This window comes from Narcine bancroftii, chromosome 5 (genome assembly GCF_036971445.1).
Source record: "Narcine bancroftii isolate sNarBan1 chromosome 5, sNarBan1.hap1, whole genome shotgun sequence".
Taxonomy (NCBI): Eukaryota; Metazoa; Chordata; class Chondrichthyes; order Torpediniformes; family Narcinidae; genus Narcine; species Narcine bancroftii.
In genome coordinates, this window is record NC_091473.1 from 62071049 (window position 1) to 62094602 (window position 23554).

General features: G+C 38.8%; 1 protein-coding gene across 15 annotated transcripts in view; it reads left to right on the top strand.

Moving 5' to 3' along the window:
• rabgap1l (RAB GTPase activating protein 1-like) overlaps positions 1–23554 on the top strand; it is a 458975-nt gene that overhangs the window by 317650 nt on the left and 117771 nt on the right. For 12 of the 15 annotated variants that reach the window (XM_069937564.1, XM_069937563.1, XM_069937559.1 and 9 more), the window contains one exon: positions 20438–20506. The exons of 2 other annotated variants lie outside the window; for them this stretch is intronic. In XM_069937564.1, coding sequence (XP_069793665.1) covers positions 20438–20506 — 69 coding nt within the window. Of the gene's footprint in view, positions 1–20437; positions 20507–22843; positions 23005–23554 lie in introns of those variants that run through there. One more of the 15 variants, XM_069937572.1, reaches the window with a different exon arrangement.

Genomic DNA, 23554 nt, shown 5'->3' on the forward strand with positions numbered 1-23554 from the left:
GGTCTTTCATGGCTTGTTTCAGCATCATGCTGAAGAAGATTGAAAAGAGGGTTGGTGCAAGAACGCAGCTTTGCTTCACGCCATTGTTAATAGAGAAGGGTTCAGAGAGCTCATTGCTGTATCATATTCTGTATTATCCAGCACATAACTACATACTTCTGGCCCAGATCCAAGGCTGGTACTGAGGGAAGAGATTAGGAGTTTGGAGACTGAGGCAGATGTTTAATTGGTGCTAGACAAAAAGAGACAAAAAAAAATTGTCAAGGATGGCTAAAGGTGGAGATAGTTGCTGGAGGGTAAAATGTGGGAACAAAGGCAACCAGAGCTGGAATCTGATCAACATTGTACTACTTGTATTGGATATATTCCCGCTTTGCAATCAATTTTGATGAAGAGTCTCAGCTCGGAAATGTCGAGCATTCTTTCTCTACCACTGATGCTGCTTGATCCGTTGAGCATCTCCAGTGGAGTGTTTGCTGCTCCAAATTTCAACGTCTGTGGTCTCTCCTGTGTCTGTATGACTCTTTGACTCTTTAACTGTAAAGGTTAAAACCTTGTGTTTTTCATTCAGTTAATTTTGTGCCTACCCCTTTAAGAAAGCATTGTAGTGTTACTATAATGACTATGACGTCATATGTCATAATATCTGAGTGATCAAGAGCTTGCATCTCATTCTTCAAAGAATTATGAATGGGATGTAAGCTCGAGATACTTTTCTTTGAATTCGTCTTTTTTGTCTATTTCTTTTATATGTTTAAAGTTGAATATTATACAGTATGCTTTCGTTAATGAAATCTCAATGTGAAGTTATGCAAAATGTTTATTCCTTTTATCACTGACTTAAAACTGCAAACTACAAAGTTTGGTTTATTGGATTAATAAGAGAGTAATTCAGAATATTGTCACTCACGTTTCTTTGAAGATGACTTATTTTGAAATTGGGAAATACTAGAAGCTGAAAAGTGTCATCTATACTTAGATTTAAAGAAAAGTATAATTGTGAAGTTTGAATGGAAGAAAGGCTTGTAAAATTTGTCTGAAAGAACTCAACTTATTAAAAGCAAGAAGGATTTAAGCTTTAACAAGAAGTGCAGTTTTCTGTGAGAATACGTCTGCCAATTGCGTAGTTTAAAATTTAACCAAGTCTTGAAAAACACCTGTGACCTTGAAAAAGATAAGCCATTGCTAGTAGCCAGAATTTGGCAGGAAGCCCAGAAGAATGTTTTAAAAAATTATAAAAACACCCGATAAAGGAAGGTTGTGTGCAGAACACAGAGACAATTCAGCCAGAGAAATCCTCTTAAAGGAACCACACAAGATATAAATTCTCATGAACCAGGTTATGCCAGGAGAAGACAGGCTGCAGTGTAAAGAACCCAAGATGGATAAGAAGTCGTCTCATCGGGCTAAAGACCTCGAGCAAACAGCTCCTCTCAAAGAACTGTTTGGTTGTGACTTGAGCCAGCAAGGTGGACTGACAATGCTTGACAGGAGATTGGAGCCAGCCACCAAAGAAGAAGAGGCTTCAACTACCAAGCAAGAAGAAGACTTCGATAAAGCACTGCAGGCCTCATTAGCTGGCTTAAAGGTTAGAGGAGCTGAAACAGATTAAAGTATGTTGCAAAACCCCACTGGTGCCGTACCAAATGAAACGCTGAAGATAGAGACCCAGTGGTATCAGAAAGTTCAAATGTGGATCCTGATGATAGTATTTTCAAGGTTATGAGCGTAGGAAGGTATTCAAAGGCATCTAGAGCAAGTACAGCTTCGTGTGCATCTAGAGCAAGTACACCTATGCATGCTAAGGCACACGCAGACTTGGCTAATATCTATGCGCAACGTGAGTGGTTGGAGAAAAGATGTGCTTTAGAAAATATAGAAGCTGAAATGAAGAATCAGCAAGAACAAAAAAGATTATTGAAGAGAGAAGAAAAGACTCGAGCTATAGGAACAATGTGCTATGGATATGATCAGAGTAAAAGCATTAGCTCAGACTTCTGCAGGATCTATCACTCAAAGGGAAATACCCAAAGGGCTTGCATCTAACATTCCAGCAGATCAGTGGGTACCACAACTATAAGAAACAAGTTGACTCGAGCAAGGAGCCACAGGTGGTACTGCTAGTGCTCAAATGACAATGACCTACCCTATAGAAAGAGCTAGCGACATTCAATCTCTTCCAAGCGCACAATATAGAAATTTTCCCGAAAGAGTATTTCAAAAAGGTTAAACCATGCAAGATGATCATACTCAACAACTAATGTCTCTTCATGTTGCTGAAGAACCAACGACAAGTCAAGGATCCCCACCAATGCCGTCACTTACAATTCAAAGTCCTACACCCATGGCACCAGTTTAAGTTCCGTATGTTCCATTCACAACAAGACAACCAGTCACACGCCATGGTGGACAAGACAATATATTATCACTCAGCAAAACAAAATGAAATTTCTGCTATGTTAGCACAGGAACAGGTTCATATGGTTTATCTAAGAAGGAAATTCCAGTTTTTTTTTATGGAGTTCCATTACAATATCTGACGTTCATGAAATCCTTTGAACATCACATTGAAAGTAATAAAAGAATGCTAAAGATTGACTGTATTACTTGGAACTGTATTCTGGAGAACAGGTGAAGGAACTAGTCAAAAGTTGCCAATATATGGATCCAGTCCAAGGTTTTAAGGGCAAAATAATTATTTCATCATTATGGCGAAGAACATAAAATCGCAAGGGCCCACATCGACAAGATTCTTTCTTGGTCAGCAATAAAATCAGAGGATGTAAAGGCTTTACAAGCATATGCACTCTTTCTGAGAGGATGTTGTAACACAATGGGAAGCTGAATTTGCTTGCTAATTTGTCAATCATTGTCAATAAATTACCTTATAAGCTGAGGGACTTGTGGAGAACCAAGGTTGCAGAGATTAAGATTCTTCCTGAAAGCGACACCACTTTTAAGGATGTGGTACAATTCTTGGAATGGTATGTGCATGTTTACACCATACCAGCATTTGGAAATATTAAGGATACTTCAAAAGTTCCTAAAGATGTAAATGAGTCTAAATCATCGTCGCAACAGAAACCAGAGAAGTACTTTTATAACTGCTATGTCAGATACAAGCACAAGAAAGAACAAGGAAACAAAGGAAAAGGAAGTTCAGACTATTCAGGAAAACTGTTTGTATTGCAAAGGTAAGCGTGCTTTAGAAAAATGTTCACAATTGGAGAAAACGTTGTATGATGAGAAATTAAACTTTTTAAAGAAGCATGGAATATGTTTTGGTTGCTTGTGTAAAGGACACATCAGCAAAACTTGTAATAAGCAACTCTGTTGTGATGTATGCATTTTAAAGCATCCCAAGGTCTGCATACTCAATGAAGTAAAGTTGAGAAAGAAGTCAAACAATCTAAATCCAAGACTAAAGACACAGTCAAAGAGAATGCCTCAGCTTCAGTTCAGACAAACAGTCTTACTGGGGGCATTGACAAAGCTCTCTCAATAGTTCCGGTGCAGGTTAAAACTAAAAAAGGAATCGTCATACTGAAGACCTACGCATTTCTTGATCCAGGAAGTACTGCATCATTTTGTACTGTTGAATTAAAGAATAAACTTTATCTTCATGATAAAAGATCACAAATCTTGTTCAAGACATTGAATGATGAAAAGAACATTGAAACTAAACAGTTTCTGGTATACAGATTGCTGGATTGAATAGCAATGAATTTTGCGATCTTCCAAGTGTATATACTCAGAAGATGATGCCTGTGAATAAGGAGAATATTCCCTATCAGGATGATATCAAACAGTGGGATCATCTAAAAGACATTTGCTTACCCAAGACTGATGCTAAAATTGAGATGTTAATTGGATTAGATGTATCAAAAGCTCTCAAACCACTAGAAGTAATAAGGAGTCAAAATGATGGACCTTGTGCCGTGAGAACATTGCTTGGATGGACAATTAATGGATCATCAGGAGGTAAAATGAATAATGATCAGGAGACATTAAACATAAATGTCAACCGAATTTCAGTTGTCAAACTTAATGATCTATGGGAACAACAGTTTAAAATTGATTTCCCTGAATGTCTCAAAGGTATTCAAGAACCTTCAAAGGAGGATAAACAGTTTCTGGATTTAGTTTCAAATTCTGTTAAACATGTTGATGGTCATTACTGTATTGCATTACCTTTGAAGGAAAGAGAAATTTGCACACCAGACAATAAAATAATTGCAGAGAACGTATGCTGAATTTGAAAAGAAAATTCAAGAGAAATTCTTCCTTTCATTTGGAATATACCAATGTCATGTTGGATATGATAACCAAGGGTTATGTAGAAAAGTATCAGAAAATATCTTGAAATGTTAAGATGATAGAAAATGGTATTTTCCTCATGGAGTTTTACATTCACAAAAGGAGAAGCTACATGTAGTATTTGATTGTGGAGCATCATTTCAAGGAGTTTCATTGAATTCTCAACTTTTATACAAGGTCCAGACTTAACCAGTACTTTAATAGGTGTTTTGATAAGATTTTGTGAAGAGCCTATTGTAATTGCTGCAGATATTGAAGCAATATTTCATCAAGTGAAAGTACCAACAGAATATCGTGATTTTTTTCGATTGTTATGGTGGCCTAATGGTGATTACAGTAAAGATATGATTGAATACAGAATGATAGTTCATTTATATGTAGCAACTTCGTCATCGAGTTGTGCAAATTTAGCTCTCAGGAAATGTGCTGAAGATAATGAAGAGCAATTTAGTTCTCAAACTATAAACATCATCAGAAATAATTTCTATGTTGATGATTGTCTTACTTCAGTGGTTTCAGAAAAGGAAGCAATAAATCTTTATCACGAGTTAAAAGAGGTCTGTAATAAAGGAGGTTTCTTCCTTATGAAAAGGAGTAGCAACAGTCGAGATGTGTTGGCTGTTATTCCAGATGCAGAAAGAGACAAGGAGATAAAACATCTTGATTTGGATTGTGAGGTTCTACCTGTTGAAAGAATTCTAGGGGTGCAATGATGTGTTCAATCTGATGTTTTCAAATTCAAAATTGTTTTGAAAGAATTACCTTTGACAAGAAGAGGTATTCTTTCAGTCGTAAGATCAATATATGATCCTTTGGGAATATTAACATCATTAGTACTGCGAAATAACCAAGAGTGACTACATTGTGGATTTGTAATGGGAAAAGCCAGAGTAGCTCCATTAAAGCCAGTCACCATACCTCGAATGGAATTGACTGCCGCTACTATGGCGAGTAAAATGGACACTGTGCTAAGGAGAGAATTACAGATAGAGTTAGCAGATTCTATGTTTTAGACTGTGCTTAAGTACATTAATAACAAAACTATGAAGTTTCGTACCTTTGTGACTAACAGAATTAAGAGATCGAAAAAGCTTCACATGCTAATCAATGGAGATATGATAAAACAATGGATAATTCAACTGATTTGGAATCACGAGGATCAAAAGTTCAATCGTTTCTGAAAAAAGCCAACACTTGGGTGTTCGGACCTCATATTTCTTCGCAATTTCAAGAACATTGGCTTCAAAATCCAGAAGAATTAAAAGAATTTTAATTTATGTGAATACTATTCAAGTGTCTATTTGATTATTCAATTAATTTGCTATTATTCTTTATGGTTTCATTTGAAAAGGGCAGTAGCATGGATTCTTAGATTAAAAGATATGTTTTTACATCGTATCAAAAAAGAAAATCTAAAGTCTTGAAAGAGCTGTTATTTAACAGTTGATGAGTTGGTGTATGCTGAATTGGAGATAATTTGTTTTTTTCCCCCAGAAAAAGGCATTTGATAATGAGATATCAAAATTGAAGAAGAATCTGTTACAAAATCAAGTCATGTTTACAAGTTAAATCCTATTCTTGTAAATGTGGTATTGAGAGTAGGAGAAAGATTAGAAAAAGCAATTATGCCAGAAGAAGTGAAACGTCCAATTTATCTTAGATAAGGAATTTCATATTTATGAATTAATTGTTCAACATGTACATGAGAAAACAGGTTATGATGGTTGTAATCATGTGTTATCAGAATTATGCCAGAAATATGGGATAATTGGTGATTCAATATTGATCAAAAGAATTATATCTAAATGTGTTAATTGTCGATGTGCGAATGCTAAACCTGGACAATGACAAATGGTGGATTTGCCACAGGACAGAGTTTTGCCTGATGAACCTCCATTTACATATGTAGGTTGATTATTTTGGTCCTTTGCAAGTAAAACAAGGAAGAAGTGTTGAAAATGACACAGAGCTATTTTTATTTGTTTGACTACGAGAGCAATTCATATTGAAGTAGCGTCATCACTTGATACAAACTCTTTTATCAATGTTCTTCGACGTTTTATCGCCAGACATGGTCAAGTAAAGGAATTGCATTCTGATAATGGATCTAATTTTACAGGAGCTCAACTAGAGTTACGAAAAGCAATTCAAAATTGGTATCAACATCGAATTCATGATGCTTTACTTCAAAAGAAAATTAGTTGGCTATTTAACCCACCCACAGGATCACATCATGGAGGTGTGTGGGGAAAGAAAATTCTTAATTCCATTTTGAATAGTCAAATACTGAATGATGACAATCTTCAGACAGTATTGTGTGAAATCGAAGCTATTTTAAATTGTCGATTCAAATGATAACAGGCACTTACACCAAATCATCTCTTATTTCTTAAATCTAAACCTTTAATGCCTCTGGGTCCATTTCAGAAAGAAGATATTTATGCAAGACGTAGATGGAGACCAATGCAGTTTATTGCGAATTTATTTTGGAAAAGATAGATTAAAGAATATTTCATTATGAGAAAGACTAAAATGGACTAAAGCTAAACACAATTTTGTATGTGGAGACATTGTCATGGACGATTCTTGGTTGCTGAGGAAAATTGTGGAAATCGTTCCGGACAAAAATGGTTTCATTAACCAAGATTAGTTAATTAAATCAATCTATTACTAAAATCTGTCTTTTCTAAGAAGCAGAAGTTTTGATTTCTAACCATATACTTACCATATTTGCTTTTGTATCTGTAATAGTAATTATGTATGTCAGTAATGTCTATTATAATAATTAGGGGCCAGAATGTAGAAGTTAAAATCTTGTGTTTTTGATTCATAGTTAATTTTGAGCCTATCCCTTTAAGAAAGCATTGTTTGTAGTGTTGCCATAGTTACAATGACATCATATGTCATAATATCAGAGAGGATCAAGTGCTTGCATCTTATTCTTCAAAGAATTATGAATGGGGCATAAGCTCAAGATACTTTTCTTTGAATTCATCTTAATTCATCTTATTTTGGCTATTTCTTATTTCTGTTTAAAGTTGAATATCATTATACAGTAGGCTTTGTTTACTCATCATAATGAAAATCTCAATGTGAAATTATGCAAAATGTTTATTCCTTTTATCAACGAATTAAAGCTACTTAAAGTTGCAACTGTAATTCGGAATATCATTGCTCACATCTCTGACGATGACCTGTTTTGAAATTGAGAAATACTAGAAGCTGGAAAGTGTTGTCTATAATAATTGCCAGTAGGTGGTGTGAGTGTTACTCATCATTCTGGGTGAGAAGATAGAGCTTGGAGTCGCTGAAATGCAGGATACAGTTATTAAATTTGAATGAAGCTAAGCTTGAAAGTGTAGTAACTAGTGAAAAAGATACCTAGTAGCCTCATAGCCACAGGCAAACTGACAGATGAAATTCTGGGCAGTCAAGTTCAGCACAGTGGAAACAAAGGGTAGATGATGCAATGTTAACTGGGTTGAAAGAGCACAGAGACTTTGTGGGATTTTATACACATCTTTGAAGTGGTAATAAAGAGCTTCATAAAAAGAAGCAGAGAGTATAAATCCAAGGATAAACCACAAAGCAATAGTTTCAAATACGTGTCCAATACAGCATGGAGCATGAGTAGGCCATTCACGAGTCAGTCGTGCCTTTAGACAAGACCAGGCCAAACAGATATTGGCCTCAGCTCCACTTTCCTGCACAGTTTCTAATGCCCTTGGTTCCCTGTGTTTATCTGTCTCAGCCTTCAATTTGCTTAATGTCTTCACGATTCTCTGGTAGTGAGGATTCAAAAGATTCTCAACTCTCTAAGAGAATAGATTCCTTCTCTTCAGGGGATGACACCTTATTCTATGAGCCTACCCCAAGTTTAACACATTCCCCATCCTCATGAGTGGAATCATCCTCTCAGAATCTATTCTGTCAAAGCTCTTCATAATATTTTAGGTTTTCTTTAATTTTAGAGACACAGCACAGTAACAGGCCCTTCCAGCCCATGAGCTTGTGCTGCCCAAATTCACTAATTAGCCTACAAACCCCATACGTTTTTGGAATGTGGGAGGAAACTGGAGCACACGGTGAAAGCTCATGATGATATGGGGGGAACGTACAAATTCCTTGCAGACAGCACCAGATTTGAACCTGGGTCGCTGGCATTGTAGTAGCTTTATATTAAACATTATGCTAACCTTGCAGATTTATGTTTCAATAAGATAATTCCTAAGATCTAATGTACAGCTCTTTTTTCCAAAATCTTTCCTCAAGCAACTCACTGTACTGCTCTGTCCAGCTATACCCTTCCTTAAGTATGTTGACCATACTTGGGTATACCAGATGTAGCAAGACTGCTGGTACTCCATTCCACTTATAATAAATGTCTGAATGCATTTGCCTACCTTAATTATTTGCTATAACAGCATGTTAACTTTGTTCCTTATAAAATGACACCCAGGTCTCACTTAACACCAGTGTTAATTGTCTCACATCTTGAAAATAACACTCTGCTTCTCCTTCTTAATAATAAAATGGTTAACTTCACATTTGCTGTTATTAGATGCTCCATCTGCCTCCTTTCTGCCCACAAAGGAACGTAGACAGATTGTGTTGTCCTGGCAACTCGCTTTCCCATCTGCTTTTTTAAAATCAGGAAACCCTGATTGTCCTTAGCCCCTTTATATTAGTCAAGAATGTTGAGTTTAAATAGCTGAGGCTGCAACGTAGATTCACTGGAAGTAGCCTTCATCCAAAAAAATGCACCTGTCTCTCCACCCCTTGCTTTGTGTAGTGTTCTGCTCTCAGCTGAGCCCTTGTGCAGTCACCACACCAAAAGCCTTTCAAAAATCTGGGCAGTTCTCGAAGAACTCTGATAGTTTGTTGTGTGAGTCGCCCTGGGTGCTTTAGTTTTCTTTCAGGTCTTTAGGCTGTAAATTGACCCTAATGTGTGGTTGTGTGGAAGAGTCTTGGGGAAGTTGATGAGAATTTTGGTGGGTGGGGGTGGAAATTAAAACATGAGATCAATGTGGGATTAATATAACTGAGCGATTGATGGTCAGTGACTGTAAATAAACACATTTTCCCCTGTATAAAACTATGCTAGCTGTCTGTTCTCTCAGTGTGCTATCATTTGTTTTTTCATGTTCCACTATCTGCAGTGTCTTGTGTGTCTCCAATCATACCCAGCTTTCCTTCTCCTTTCCTTGAATGTTGAGATTGTTCTCAGTGAAATTCAGAAGAATAAAAGGGGTTAGAATCATACAAGCATGGAATCAGACCCTTCAACTCGTTTTTGTCAGACCAAAATGTGTCACCTGACTGCTTATGGCCTATGTCCCTCTAAACACATCCTATCCATGTATCCACCCAAATATATCAGAAACATTCCTTAACTATTTCTTCCACAGCCCATTCCATCCACCTCTGTGTAAAAATGTTACCCCTCAGATCCCTGTTAAATCTATCGCCCCTCACCTTAAACCCATGTGCTCTGGTTACCAATTCCCCAACTCTGGACAAAAGACTGTGTTCACCCGATCTAGTTCTCTCATGATTTTGTACACCTTTGTGAAAGCACCCCTCAAATATCTGTGCTCCAAGGAATAAACCCCTAACCTTCTCAATCTCCCTGTAGTTCAGGCCCCTGAGTCCTGACAATCCATGTAAATATTCACTGCCCCTCTCCAGTTTGACGACATTTATAGCTGAATAGTTAAAGAGTATATAGGATAACTGTATAGTTAAAGAGTACGTGAGCAAGAGAAAATACGGGAGTCACGTGATGGAGTAGTGGCCGGTAGGGGAACTCCAGCCCTCTCCAGAAAAGTTAAAAAAAGATAGAGAAAAAGCAAAGGCACAAACATGAAAACCAAAATAAAGTGAAAGTAAAAGTGTGGAGAAAATGGCAGCGAAGAAAGAAAAACCAAAAACAACGGGAAGAAAAGAAGAAGGAAAGACGTCAGAAGAAGAAGGTGAAGGCCTTACCGGTATGAGGAGGCCCGCCGTGGAGAGAGAAGCCCACTCCCTGAGGTCAGTCGAAGCCCCGAACTCGGGACTACAAAAATGGCTCACGGAGCCAAACAAAAGTGCGCAACCGCGCAAGACAAAAATAACACTGACGGGAGGGGGGACCAGCTGAGGAGTCGATCTCCACAGCTGAAACAGACAACTATAACACAACAGCAAGAGGAAAACATAGAAAATAATGAGAGCAAGAAAGAAGAGAGTAAAAATAAGAAATCAAAGAAACAACAGATGACCAACCCAGAGGAAGAAGACCAACACCAAGACACTTCTAATAAAAATAAGAAGACCAAAAATACCCAACAAAATAAAACAAACAACCCAACAAGAAAACCAGAAGAGACAGAGGTAAAGGACACAGATCCTGGAGTGGACTCAGAAGAAGAGGAAGAACACAGAGAAAAGGAAGATGAAGGGAAGGGCAAGTACATGGATATATTTTTTTTAAAGAATATATGGAAACAGTAAAAGAATGGCAGTCACAAGAATTCAGTGAAATAAAAAGAAGAATAAAAAGTACAGAAGAAAAAGTGAATAGATTAGAGATGATCATGACAGATATAGGAAAAAGAGTAGACAAGGTGAAAGAACGAGAAACAGCCATAGAAATGGAAGTAGATGACTTAAAAAAGAAATGAGAAGAATCTGATTTTAAAAAAGTTAAAGCGACACAGGAGCTGTTAGCTCAGAAGATAGATATAATGGAAAATTATAATAGAAGAAACAATATAAAGATAGTGGGCCTTAAGGAAGATGAAGAAGGCAAAAATATGAAAGAATTTATAAAAGAATGGATCCCCAGGGTCCTAGGAAGACCAGAATTACAGGAAGAAATGGAAATAGAAAGGGCACACAGAACATTAGCCCCTAAACCACAACCACAACAAAAACCAAGATCCATTCTAGTAAAATTCCTAAGATATACAACAAGAGAAAATATATTGGAGAAGGCAATGAAGAAAATAAGAGAAGATAAAAAACCACTGGAATACAAGGGTCAAAATTTTTTTTTCTATCCAGATATAAGTTTTGAACTCCTGAAGAAGAGGAAGGAGTTTAATGCAGCAAAAACGACCCTATGGAAAAAAGGTTATAAATTTATGTTAAAATACCCAGCAGTACTTAAAATAGTTATTCCGGGGCAGCAAAACAGACTATTCTCGGATCCGGAAGAAGCACGAAAATTTGCAGAACAACTACAAAACAGACAGAGAGATGAAGAGATGTAACAAGAACAAAAATGACAACAAACTATATGTATATGTGTATGTAGGTGTGTGTATATATATATATATATATATATAAAAAAATAGAGTATAGGTAAGAACTAAGAAGGGAAAGAAAGGGAAGAAAGGAAGTAAGGAGGGAATTAAGAGAGTGACCTTTGTTATATATGAAGATTAAAATCTTTTCTGGAGGGGGGCTGGGTGGGGAAGAATTACAGTCACTGCGAAATCAGTTGATGCTTGCGAGCGAATTCGCAAATCCAAATGGAGAGGGGAGATGTGGTTGCCCGACAAGGGACAAAGGGCAACTCAGAAAGGGGAGGGACTATTGGGGTTAAAGAAATTTTAGATATGAGAATAGAGGAAACATTTTATGTTTTAGAAATGTTGTCTTATAATGTGTTCAAAAAAAGAAAGCAGAAATGGATAAGAAGGGAAGGTGGTGATGAGGAAACAGAAAGGAAAGATAAACAAAGTATGAAATGACTATGTTGAACTATATGACCTTAAATATTAATGGAATACATAACCAAATCAAAAGGAAGAAACTGTTAAATTTACTGAAAAAAGAAACACATCTAACTGAAGTGGAACACAAGAAATTAAAGAGAGATTGGATAGGACATGTAACAGCAGCATCAAATAATTCAAAAGCCAGAGGAGTAGCTATATTAATCAATAAAAATGTACCAATCAAAATAGAAGAGGAAATAATAGATCCAGCAGGGAGATATGTAATGATAAAATATCAGATATATTCAGAATTTTGGAATTTACTCAATGTAAATTCACCTAATGAAGAAGATCAAAAATTTATGCAAGATATCTTTTTGAAGATAGCAGATACGCAAGGGAACATACTAATAGGAGGGGATTTTAACCTTAATTTGGACTCAAACATGGATAAAACTGGAAAAAAAAACTAACAGAAAAAACAAAGTAACCAAATTTATAATTAAATCGATGCAAGAAATGCAACTTTTGGATATATGGAGAAAACAAAACCCAAAGGAAAAGGAATATTCATATTATTCGGGTAGACATAAAACATACTCAAGGATAGACCTATTCCTGTTATCAGCCCACATTCAAGGGAGAGTTAGGAAAACGGAATATAAAGCTAGACTATTATCGGACCACTCACCCCTGTTATTGGCAATAGAGCTAGAGGACATCCCACCAAGAATGTATAGATGGAGATTAAACTCCATGCTACTTAAAAGACAGGATTTTAGAGAATTCATTGAATGACAAATTAAAATGTACTTTGAAATAAATACGGAATCAGTGAAAGATAAGTTTATACTATGGAATGCAATAAAAGCGTTCATCAGAGGGCAAATAATAAGTTATGTAACTAAGATGAAGAAGGACTACAATCGGGAAACAGAACAGTTGGAAAGGGAAATAACAAATATAGAAAAAGAATTAGCAATAAAGGAAGATACAACTAAAAGAAGAGAATTGGCAGATAAAAAAATAAAATATGAAACAATACAAACATATACGGTGGAGAAGAACATAATGAAGACAAAACAAATATTATGAGCTAGGAGAAAAAAAGCACAAAATTCTAGCGTGGCAGCTTAAGACAGAACAAACTAAAAGAATGGTATTGGCATTAAGGAAAAAGGACAAACAAATTACATATAATCCAACAGAGATCAATGAAAACTTCAGGGAATTCTACGAACAACTATATCAAACTGAAAATGAAGGGAAAGAAGACAAAATAGATGAATTTTTAACTAAAATTGAACTACCGAAATTACAAACAGACGAGCAAAATAAATTAATAAAACCATTTGAAATAGAAGAATTACAGGAGATATTAAAAAAACTACCGAACAATAAAACACCAGGAGAGGATGGATTCCCAATAGAATTCTATAAAACATTTAAAGTCTTATTAATTCCTCCCCTCCTGGAAGTAATCAACCAGATTGATAAAACGCAAAGCATACCAGATTCATGCAAAACAGCAATAATTACAGTAATTCCAAAGACAGGGAAAGATCGACTTGCACCAGCGTCATATAGACCAATATCTCTACTTAACACAGATTATAAGATAATAGCTAAACTATTAGCAAACAGATTGGCCGACTATGTTCCAAAAATAGTAAATCTAGAACAAACTGGATTTATTAAAAAAAGACGAACAACAGACAATATCTGTAAATTTATTAACTTAATTCATGCAGTAGAAGGAAATAAAACTCCAACAGTAGCGGTTGCTTTAGATGCAGAGAAAACCTTTGACAGAGTAGAATGGAATTATTTATTCAAAGTACTACAAAAATTCAGCCTACCAGAGAAATATATTAATTGGATTAAAGCATTATATAAGGGGCCATTGGCGAAAGTGACAGTAAATGGATATATATCAAAACAATTTAACTTAAGCAGATCAACAAGGCAGGGATGTCCACTATCTCCCTCACTGTTCGCATTAGCTATAGAACCATTAGCAGAACTGATAAGAACAGAAAATAAAATAAGAGGGATAAAAATAAAAGAGAAGGAATATAAAATCAGTCTATTTGCAGATGACGTTATAATATACTTAACAGAACCAGAAATATCAATAAAAGAATTACATAGGAAATGAAAGGAATATGGAGAAGTGTTGGGGTACAAGATCAACGCAAATAAAAGTGAAGCAATGCCAATGAATAATGCGGATTTCTGAAAGTTTAAGAAAGAATCGCCATTTAATTGCAAACGCAAGCAATGCAATACCTAGGTATACAACTAAATAAAAACCTCGGCCATCTATATAAACTCAATTACCATCCATTAATGAAAAAAATTACAAGACGACTTAGAGCATTGGAAAGACTTACCACTAACACTGATAGGAAGGATAAACTGCATTAAAATGAACATTTTCCCAAGGATACAATACCTATTTCAGTCATTACCAATACGCCTAACAGAGAAATTCTTCAAGGAGTTAAAGAAAATAATAAGGAAATTTTTATGGAAAGGGGGGAAACCGAGGATAGCACTAGATAAATTAACAGAATGGTACAAACAAGGAGGCTTACAACTACCAAACTTTAAAAATCATTATAGAGCCACACAATTAAGATTCCTATCAGATTTTTATCAAACAAGGGAAAAACCAGATTGGACCAGATTAGAACTAGATAAAATAGGGGAGAAAGTACCTGAATATATACTATATAAATGGGATGAAAAATTGGTGCAATGTAGGAATTCACCAATATTGCATCATCTGCTCAACATTTGGAAGAAGATTCATTTAGAAAGGAATAAAACAAATTACCAACTACCAAAACTAATATTGACGCAAAATCAGATAATCCCTTTTACAATAGATAACCTTTCCTTTAGAGAATGGGAGAGAAAAGGGATCAAAAGAATAGAAAATTGTTTTTCAGGAGGTAAATTATTGTCCTTTGAACAAATGAAGGATAAATATAATATAACTCACGATACAATGTTTGCATACTACCAACTGAAAACCTACTTGAAGGACAAAATGGGGAAGGGAAGGGGGAAAAGGGGGAGAAAACGACAGTATATATTTAAGAAGAAAAATGTCTGTATGTGTCTTGGTCAATATGGTTTATAGTGTGAAAAATATAAAATTTTTTAAAGAAGCAAGAGAAAACACGAGGACTAGGACAGTACAGGCTGTAGGATGGAGCAAGGAGGTTGGAGAGAACCAGAAGAAAGCAATTTTGAATATGTGATTAAAGACACAATGATAATTAAAAAATTTGTAACAAGCATGTACATCAAACTGCAAGAAAAGGAGAACGAGGAAACAAATGGTAAACCGAAACAAAAATGGGAACAAGATCTAAACATAAAGATAAAGAATGAAACATGGGAGAAGCTATGCTGTGGAACTATGAGAAATACAATAAACACGAGGTTACGCATGATACAATATAACTGGATACATAGGCTATACATCACACCTCAAAAGTTAAATAAATGGGACCCCACAGTATCAGACAGATGTTTTCGTTGTAAAAAGGAAATGGGAACAACAATTCATGTAATTTCGACATGTGAGAAAGTGGAAAAATTTTGGGAAGATCTAAACCAGATATTAAATAAAATCACAAAAAGCAATATACCAAAAAACCCAGAGATCTTCCTCCTAAGTAATATAAGAAACAAAGAATTTGGACTCGATTTGGATGGAGCACAAAAAAGATTTGTTATGATAGCCCTAGCTGTAGCAAAAAAATGTATTATGTCAACCTGGAAATTAGAAGACAACTTGAGAATACAACAATGGTATATAGAAATGAATAAATGTATTCCATTGGAAAAAAATAACATATAATTTAAGAAATAACATTACAATATTCGAACAAATATGGGAGCCATACATGAAACACAATAGAGAAATCCTACCGTGGACTTTCACCACCTAAAATGACAGAAGGAGAAGATAACGAAAAGAATTGACTCAGTAAAATTTCTTGTTTATTTTTATTAAGTGACAACATTGTTTAACGGGTTTAATGTATCTTATAGATTGAACTTGAAATAAATGGGAAAGGGAGTGAGGGAGGGAGGGAAGGGAGGGGGGAAAGGGGGAGAAAACGACAGTATATATTTAAGAAGAAAAATGTCTGTATGTATCTTGGTCAATATGGTTTATAGTGTGAAAAATATAAAAAAATTTTAAAAAGCAGAGAAAATACGAGGACTAGGACAGTACAGGCTGTAGGATGGAGCAAGGAGGTTGGAGAGAACTTGGCCGCCAGTAGAAGGATGAGAAGGAAAGCGATGGTGGGAAAATATGAAGCATGAAAGGTTATTGAAGAAAAAAGGTTGTAGTATCTTCAAAGTTCAGATTTATTATCAGACTACATACATGACATTACGTGCATTGTAAGCATGATACCTGTCTCCATGAACTACAGGGAGTTTCCCCAGCAGTTTATGTCCAGGGGTGAGGGGATGCCATAATCATGAGTAGCCCCTTTTAAAATGTAGCATCTGGGTACCACTCCTGTGACCCGGGTGCAGTTACTGGGGCAAAAGTGCTGGAAGCACCTTTTAAATTGAAGGTAGATCAATGTATTAAATTGCCATCCCGGTGATTTAAAGGGGATGCCGCCCCCACATTGACATGTCACATAGTCAAGAGAGGGAGATAAGTGGGTCGGCCATTTTCCTTTTCAAATCGGCCGTGGACAACACCTCGGTAAGTTTAACAGGCTTCCCTGACTACCTCTGAGGTAGGTCAAGGACCCGGTTGGGTTCCAACCAGGTGGAACTGGGACGCTAACTTGGCAAATTGCCTGGTTAACCCAATTTTATACAGCAATTTGAAAAGGCCTAGTGAAAGCCACCACTTCAGATGCAGGAACAGCAACTGTTGAAGTAGCTGGAGGTGGTTGCCCTGAGGAATTCCTGCAGTGGTCTCCAAGTTCATTTTCATCTGACTGTACATACACAACCAGATGAACAGTGTTTCTCTGAACCACCGTGCAAGCGCATACACACATACACCACATATGTATTTAAAGATAAAATTTATAATGAATAGATTGTGGCGGTGTGAGCAGTGAAAGAAATACATCCATCACGTTGAGGGTCATTAACGACTGATTTTATTCAATTTCAGCACGCCCCTTTAAGGGCAGCATGAGCTCAGTCACCTGGTGCATTGTGATATCATACTCGCTGCCCAGGGTGCGTGCTGGAAGGGATGCTGGAGTCAGAGAGGTACCCAGATGCTGCATTTCCCCATGGCTGCCCCGCCAGGTGGCGATACAAGCGGGGCCGGTTCGCCATGAGGATGTGCACCGCCACAAGATATAAATATTTGAAATTATTTATTGGGTTACAGGATACTGTTCATCAATCTCATAGCCTGCAGGAAGAAACTATTTCCCAGTCTGGCAGTCCTGATTTTGATGCTCGTGTATCTTCTTCCAGATGGTAGTGGGTTAAAGATGTGTGGTGGATGGAAGGAGTCTTCAATAATTCTTTGAGCCCTATTTAACAATGGACCCAGGGAATGTCATCAATTTAGGAAAGGAACCTTGGGCTCTCCACTCTCTCCATGATGAAGCCATTGATGTATAGTGGAGAATTGTTGACCTTTGTCCTTCTGAATTCCACAATCAGCTCCTTTGTCTTGTCCTTTTTGGGACTCCAGTTGTTATTCTCGCACCATTTAACTAGCCTGGAGTTGGGATGATTGACCTTGAACAAGTTCAAGCATTTTTTTTTAATCTACGGAAATGCGATCAAAATTGTCGGGCAACTTACCAGCAAATCATGATTCAAAATCATCGATGTGTCAAATAGTTTCCCTGCCAGTGCTTCAGTTCTCTTTAATGGCTGGTAAATGTGGTGCTGAATGGCCTATTATTTCAGGGCATGGCTTTGTCCTCAGCCTTACTCATCTTGTCAGGTTTTTGCTTACATTTGATGTTGTTTGCATCTGCAGTGGTTTGCGATAGGGATAATGGATTTGTAACTTCAGTAAAGCTTTAGCTTTTCAAATCTCTGAAAGTGGCATTCTAGCAAAGTTAATCGATTTAATTGTGTGTCTCAGCATTGCTCTGACTTGAATGTTTGGATAATTTTCTGTTGCCTTTATCCCATTCTCTTTCCTGAGTCCAGCAGATGGCTAGAAGGTGTTCTGAGTTTGAGTTCTTGGAGATCAGGAAATTAAGAAGTAGTCGCCATCAAGGATCTACACTCATGACTCATTCAAATGGCAAGGCCTATTGCAAGATTAATGTTACTTCCATCTCTAATATTGTTACAGACTTCATATCATTAGGGTGAAGGACAATTTCTTATTGCTCATTACTTAATGATTGTCAGGATGAACATTTTATAATGTCCAATTGTCCACTTGAGGCAGAAAACCAAGGTTATAAAAAAACAAGGAACCCAATCTGCTCCAAAGAACCTGGAGATGGATATCAAATAGACAAATTTAATATTTTATGGTCGCATTCACTGAGACACAGTGAATAACTGTTTTGTGTGCTATCCAATCATATCAATTTGTGCAACAGGATGTGCGATATTAAAACAAAAGTGCAGAATATACATAGTTTTACTGAGAAAAAATTGATTTAAAACAGTTGCAATGAGGTAGGGTTTGTAAATCAAGAATTTTTTTTAAACAAGATCATTTCAAGAGCTGTTAACCATGGAAGAGAAACTGTCCTTAAACTGTTGGTGCAGGTTTTCAAATTTATGCATCTTCTCTCCAAGAGAAGAGGGGAGAAAAGAGTGTGATTGGGGTGGGATGGGTCTGTTCATATATTGGCTGCTCTCCTGAGGCAGCATGAAGTGTAGATGGGAGTTTCTGGAGGGGAGGGTGTGTGTTTGATGGCCTGAGCTGCATTCACAACTGTACTTTCTTGGGTTTTGGGCAGAACAGTTTCCATCCCAGGATGCAGCCTGACTGGACACTTTCTGTGACGCATCTGTAAAAACTGGTGAGCGACCTCTGGGTTCATGCTAAATTTTCTTTGTCTTCTGAGGAATAGAGGTGCAGGTGCCTCTACTTCCCACCACCTGATTCTTAAACTGTTGTATTTCTCATTGACTCCTTCTCCTTGACCACTTACTGTCTGATTCCTGCATTAATGATGCCAAGAATGGTAGAGAACTTTAGCTCCAAGCCTGTGTGACCAGTCACAGCTGTGAAGTGTTCCCCTGAACCTTTGGTTACTTTGTGAATTGTGATCACCAGAAGGGGATCAGGCAAAGTGAAGCTATACTTTTCAGATGGTTACACTTTGTAAGCCTTATGACAGCCATGAAGCTCATGAACCTTCCCATAATATCCTAACCATAAACTATTCTGTCTACACCATTCAAACATTACATGTTTTGGACATACTGGAATAATGAATATTTATTTTAATTTGGAGATACAACACTGTCACCGGCCCTTCCAGCCCATGCTGCCCAAATACAACCATGTGACCACTTTTTTTTTTACTAACCCTGTATGCGTTTCGAACATTGGAAAAAAACTGGAGCACCCACAGGAAACCACTAGAGTCACATGAAGAATGTACAAAGTCGCTATAGACAGCAGCGAATCCAAACCTGGATTGCTGGCTCTGTAATAGCATTGCACAAAACACCATGCAAACTGTATCACTATTTATCAATCCTTTTATATTTATTATCCTCTGACTGTCTCATGGCACATAGTGGTGATATATTGTAGCTGCATCTTACTCACCTGTGTGACTGCAGCAAGTACGAATGTTGGTGCAAGTGTACAATACAGTACAGAAAACTCATATCATATCAAGGATATCAATTCCAGTTGTGAAAAGTGACCTCCTCCTTGTCTGACTGACTCAAAATATCTGGCTCCTTGAACAGTACATTTTGAACTCTCTCATTCATCAAGAATGGTGTACTGATAGTAAAAACAGAAAGCTGGAGAAACACAGCAGGTCAAACAGTGTAATTTATAGAGTAAAGATACATAACCAACATTATGTGTATTGATATATTGGTTTCAAATACAGTGCAACAGCATGCCTAAGAACCTGCCACTCAATTACACGGCACATCATTGGAATCAAACCCCCGATGCCACTAAATGTTTAGATTAGAACCCTGACTTCAGAGAATTCTTTGTAGGTCATCTCTACTCCACCAAGGACACAAACTATCCCTTAATTTGGGCTGAATTTGAATCATCTTCCCTTTGTGGTCTTATAATGCTTTTTGACGTTGTGTCTCTTGTTCATATTCTTTTCTATCTAGCTGGTACCAAACAAGAAACAAAGTTGTGTGAGGTAGCTGTTCCACTGATCAAGGGTAATAGTGAAGCAAGCTGGGACACTTACCTTCCTCATCATGGCCATCTTGTGTTTTGCCAGGAACACTTGGCTTCAAACCTCTTTGCAGCTTGGTTCCTGTGGACCAAACAGCTATATTCCAGAAGTGAGGTGAGAATGATTGCCCTTGATTTTTAAGGCAACTTTGTCTATGCATGGCAACAATGTTATGGAGAAGGGGGATGCTTGATTGTAAGGAGTCAGTCATCTCAGCCTCAGGAAATTAGTACAGGAGCTCTTCAGGGCATCGACCCAATCATCTTCAACTACTTCATCAATGACCATGACGTTGCAAAGGGGATGCTTGCACAATTTTCAACTCCATTTGCAATGTCTCAGTCAATGAAATCACACATCCAGGCAATATTTCAGAAGAACAAGTAGCACTCAGAGAGTCACACAGTATGGAAATAGGCTTTTTGGCTCAACTTTTCCAACTTCGACCAAAAAGCCTCACTTACGCTAGCCCCACCTGCTGCTGTTTGGCCCATATCCCTCTAATCCCATATATCCATGTATCTATTTTTTTCTTAAACATTTCATCTCCAGCAGTCAGTTCCAAAAAACCACCACCCTCTGTGTAATAAGGTTACCTCTCAGGTTCCTGTTAAATCTCCTCCTCCTCCTCACCTTAAACTTGTATCCCCTGGTTACTGATTCCCCAACTCTGGGCAAAAGAAGCACTGCATTCATCCAATCTATTCCACTCATGTCTTTGTACCAAGCAATGACTGATTCCATCAAGAGAGACTAATTGCCTATACAACATTGAATTACATTACTATTCTTACAGCCAGATGGATCTTGTTCATATTCTGTTTCATCTAGCTCCCTCCACTGACCAGAAGCTCAGATGGACTAGCCATGGATGGGTATCCATCTCTCCAAATTCTGAGGCTTTTCCAGAATCTCCAAGGCACAATTCGAGAATGGGATCCAATTCTCTCCTCTGGCCTGGAAGAGTGCAACTCCAGAACACCAGGGTTGACAGTGTCTCAGACAAAGCTTGGTTGGCAGCCCGTCCATCAATCTGAACATTTAATTCCACACCCCTCTGGTGCACAGTGGCAGAGGTGAGCGCCCTTTCCAAAATGACAGCAGTTTGCCTCCCCGAATACTGCAGCAGCGCCTCTCAACCCAGTGAGATTTCCACCACGACAGCACATAGAAATGCTTGAGAAATTCAGCAGGTCACGCAGTATCCACGGAGAGCGAAAGGCAGTTGATGTTTCGGGCCTGAAAATCAGGCAGATGCCCGAACAAGAAGGCAGGGGAAGGGAAGGAACATATACAGTCTAGTAAGTGATATCTGGAGGGGGAAAGGGACTGAAGGTGATAGCATAGGCGAGTTCTTTCCCCATTCCTCACCCATCCTCATCTTTTTCTTCCCGCCTCTGCCTGACTTCAACACTCCTGAAAAGGGGATCAGGCCCGAAACGTCGACAGCCTTTTCCTTCCGAGTGATGCTGCGTGACCTGCTGAGGTTCCCCTGCACTTTTGTGCACTGCACCAGATCCCAACTTTTGCAGATTGTCATATTTGACTGGACCTTCTTCGCCACTGGATTCAAGTCCTGGGTGACCCTCCCCAATGGCGCCGGGGAATGGGCGCACCTTCCCTGGTTTCTGTTCAAGAAGGCAGCACCACTCTTCTTCCCCCACTCCTCAAGGGCAGTTCGGGACAGGGGACGTGCAGAAAAATGGGCAAAGTTTGTGAACTCTCGAGTTAAGGCAGACATGGTGTGGACACGGCAGATTGCGTTTAATTTGCTGAACCAATGGCTTCTGGCATTGGGCAGTTAGGTATTAGCTCGGTGGGGAGTGAGTCTGCAGTGTGAATGGGGATGCAGAGCAACAACACAGTTATGCCTGGACACACATAGAATCTGACTTCACTCACAGAGGGAGCTGCCATCTTAAACAACAAAAAAAATGCGTCTCCTAGTGACAGATAAAACTTTAAACATTGCAGACAGAGCCAAGATTGAGGAGATCACGCAGCCCAAGCGGGAGGCTGGACCACTGAACAGTATGCGTCCACGCTGCTTGCTGAACACAGCCAGCTGTCTGCAGGGGAGGGAGGGGCAGTTTATGAAAGGATGTCAGCTAGCTGGTAGCCGAGGTGTGTGTGTCTCTCTCTCCTCCCCCCACCCCCAGCAGGCAGCTCCCAGGTGGCGTGTGGGCTGGCTCCCTCATTACACATTCACATCAGTGCTGAGAAGAGCCGCCGTCACGTTTCCTGCCAGGGGCGATGAGCTCACCGACTACATTAGCAGGACCAACTCTGCCTGGGCTGCTCGGTGCGGGTTGCAGGCGCCGCCTTCCCGTGGAACGAACCATGCCGCCGAGCCCAACTCCCTCTCGGTCCTAAACCGCCCCCTGCTTTCCCCACCCCCGTCTCCCGAGCCGGCAAAGCTGGATCCGACCTGCTGCCTCCTGACGGAAGAGGGGCTTCCCTGTGCTGCCCCTCCCCTCTCGGCTGTGCAGAGTCCCCGCCGCAAAGCCCGGGAGGCGCAGGATGGCGGTCACAAGATGGTGAATGCGTATGCCTGCCGGCTACTAGAACTGTTGGGGATGGGCCATCGGCTGTTCGTACCTCGGCTGCTGCCGGTGAGCACCTCTTTGAGGGGTTGAGGCTGTGGGAGGGAGGGGGGTCACAGTCCTGGAGCATGGAATTAATAACGATAGTTCTGTGTGTGGAGCGTTGAAGGGGAAGGGATGGGTGGGGTGGGGGCTTCTAACCATTTAAAAAGCAAAGCAGTTGGCCAGACTGCAGCCCCACAGACTGAACGCTGGCAGCACTTCTTTTGATGAGAGGGGAGCTGGTGGCACCTTTGTCTGGCGTTCCCATTTGCTGTGGTTGACCGTTCCTACCACTAGCTGTCAAAAAGGTGGAGGAGCTGCAGATGTTGGAATTGCTTGCCCAAAGGGTGGAAGTATGTGTGCCAGGGAAGGTTGCAATGGTTCGCTCGCTGAGTTGCTGGTAATGAACCCTCTGCACAGAGGGACACTTGATGATTGCCTTTCATTCCCTGGGTGTTCATCAGGGAGGGACTGCTGTCTCTCAGAGAGCTGTGGGAAGAATTTCTCTGTTCATTGGAAGAGAGCTGCTGCTGTTATCTGCTGTGGAACTGTCACCAGCCAGGTTAGCATTCAGTCT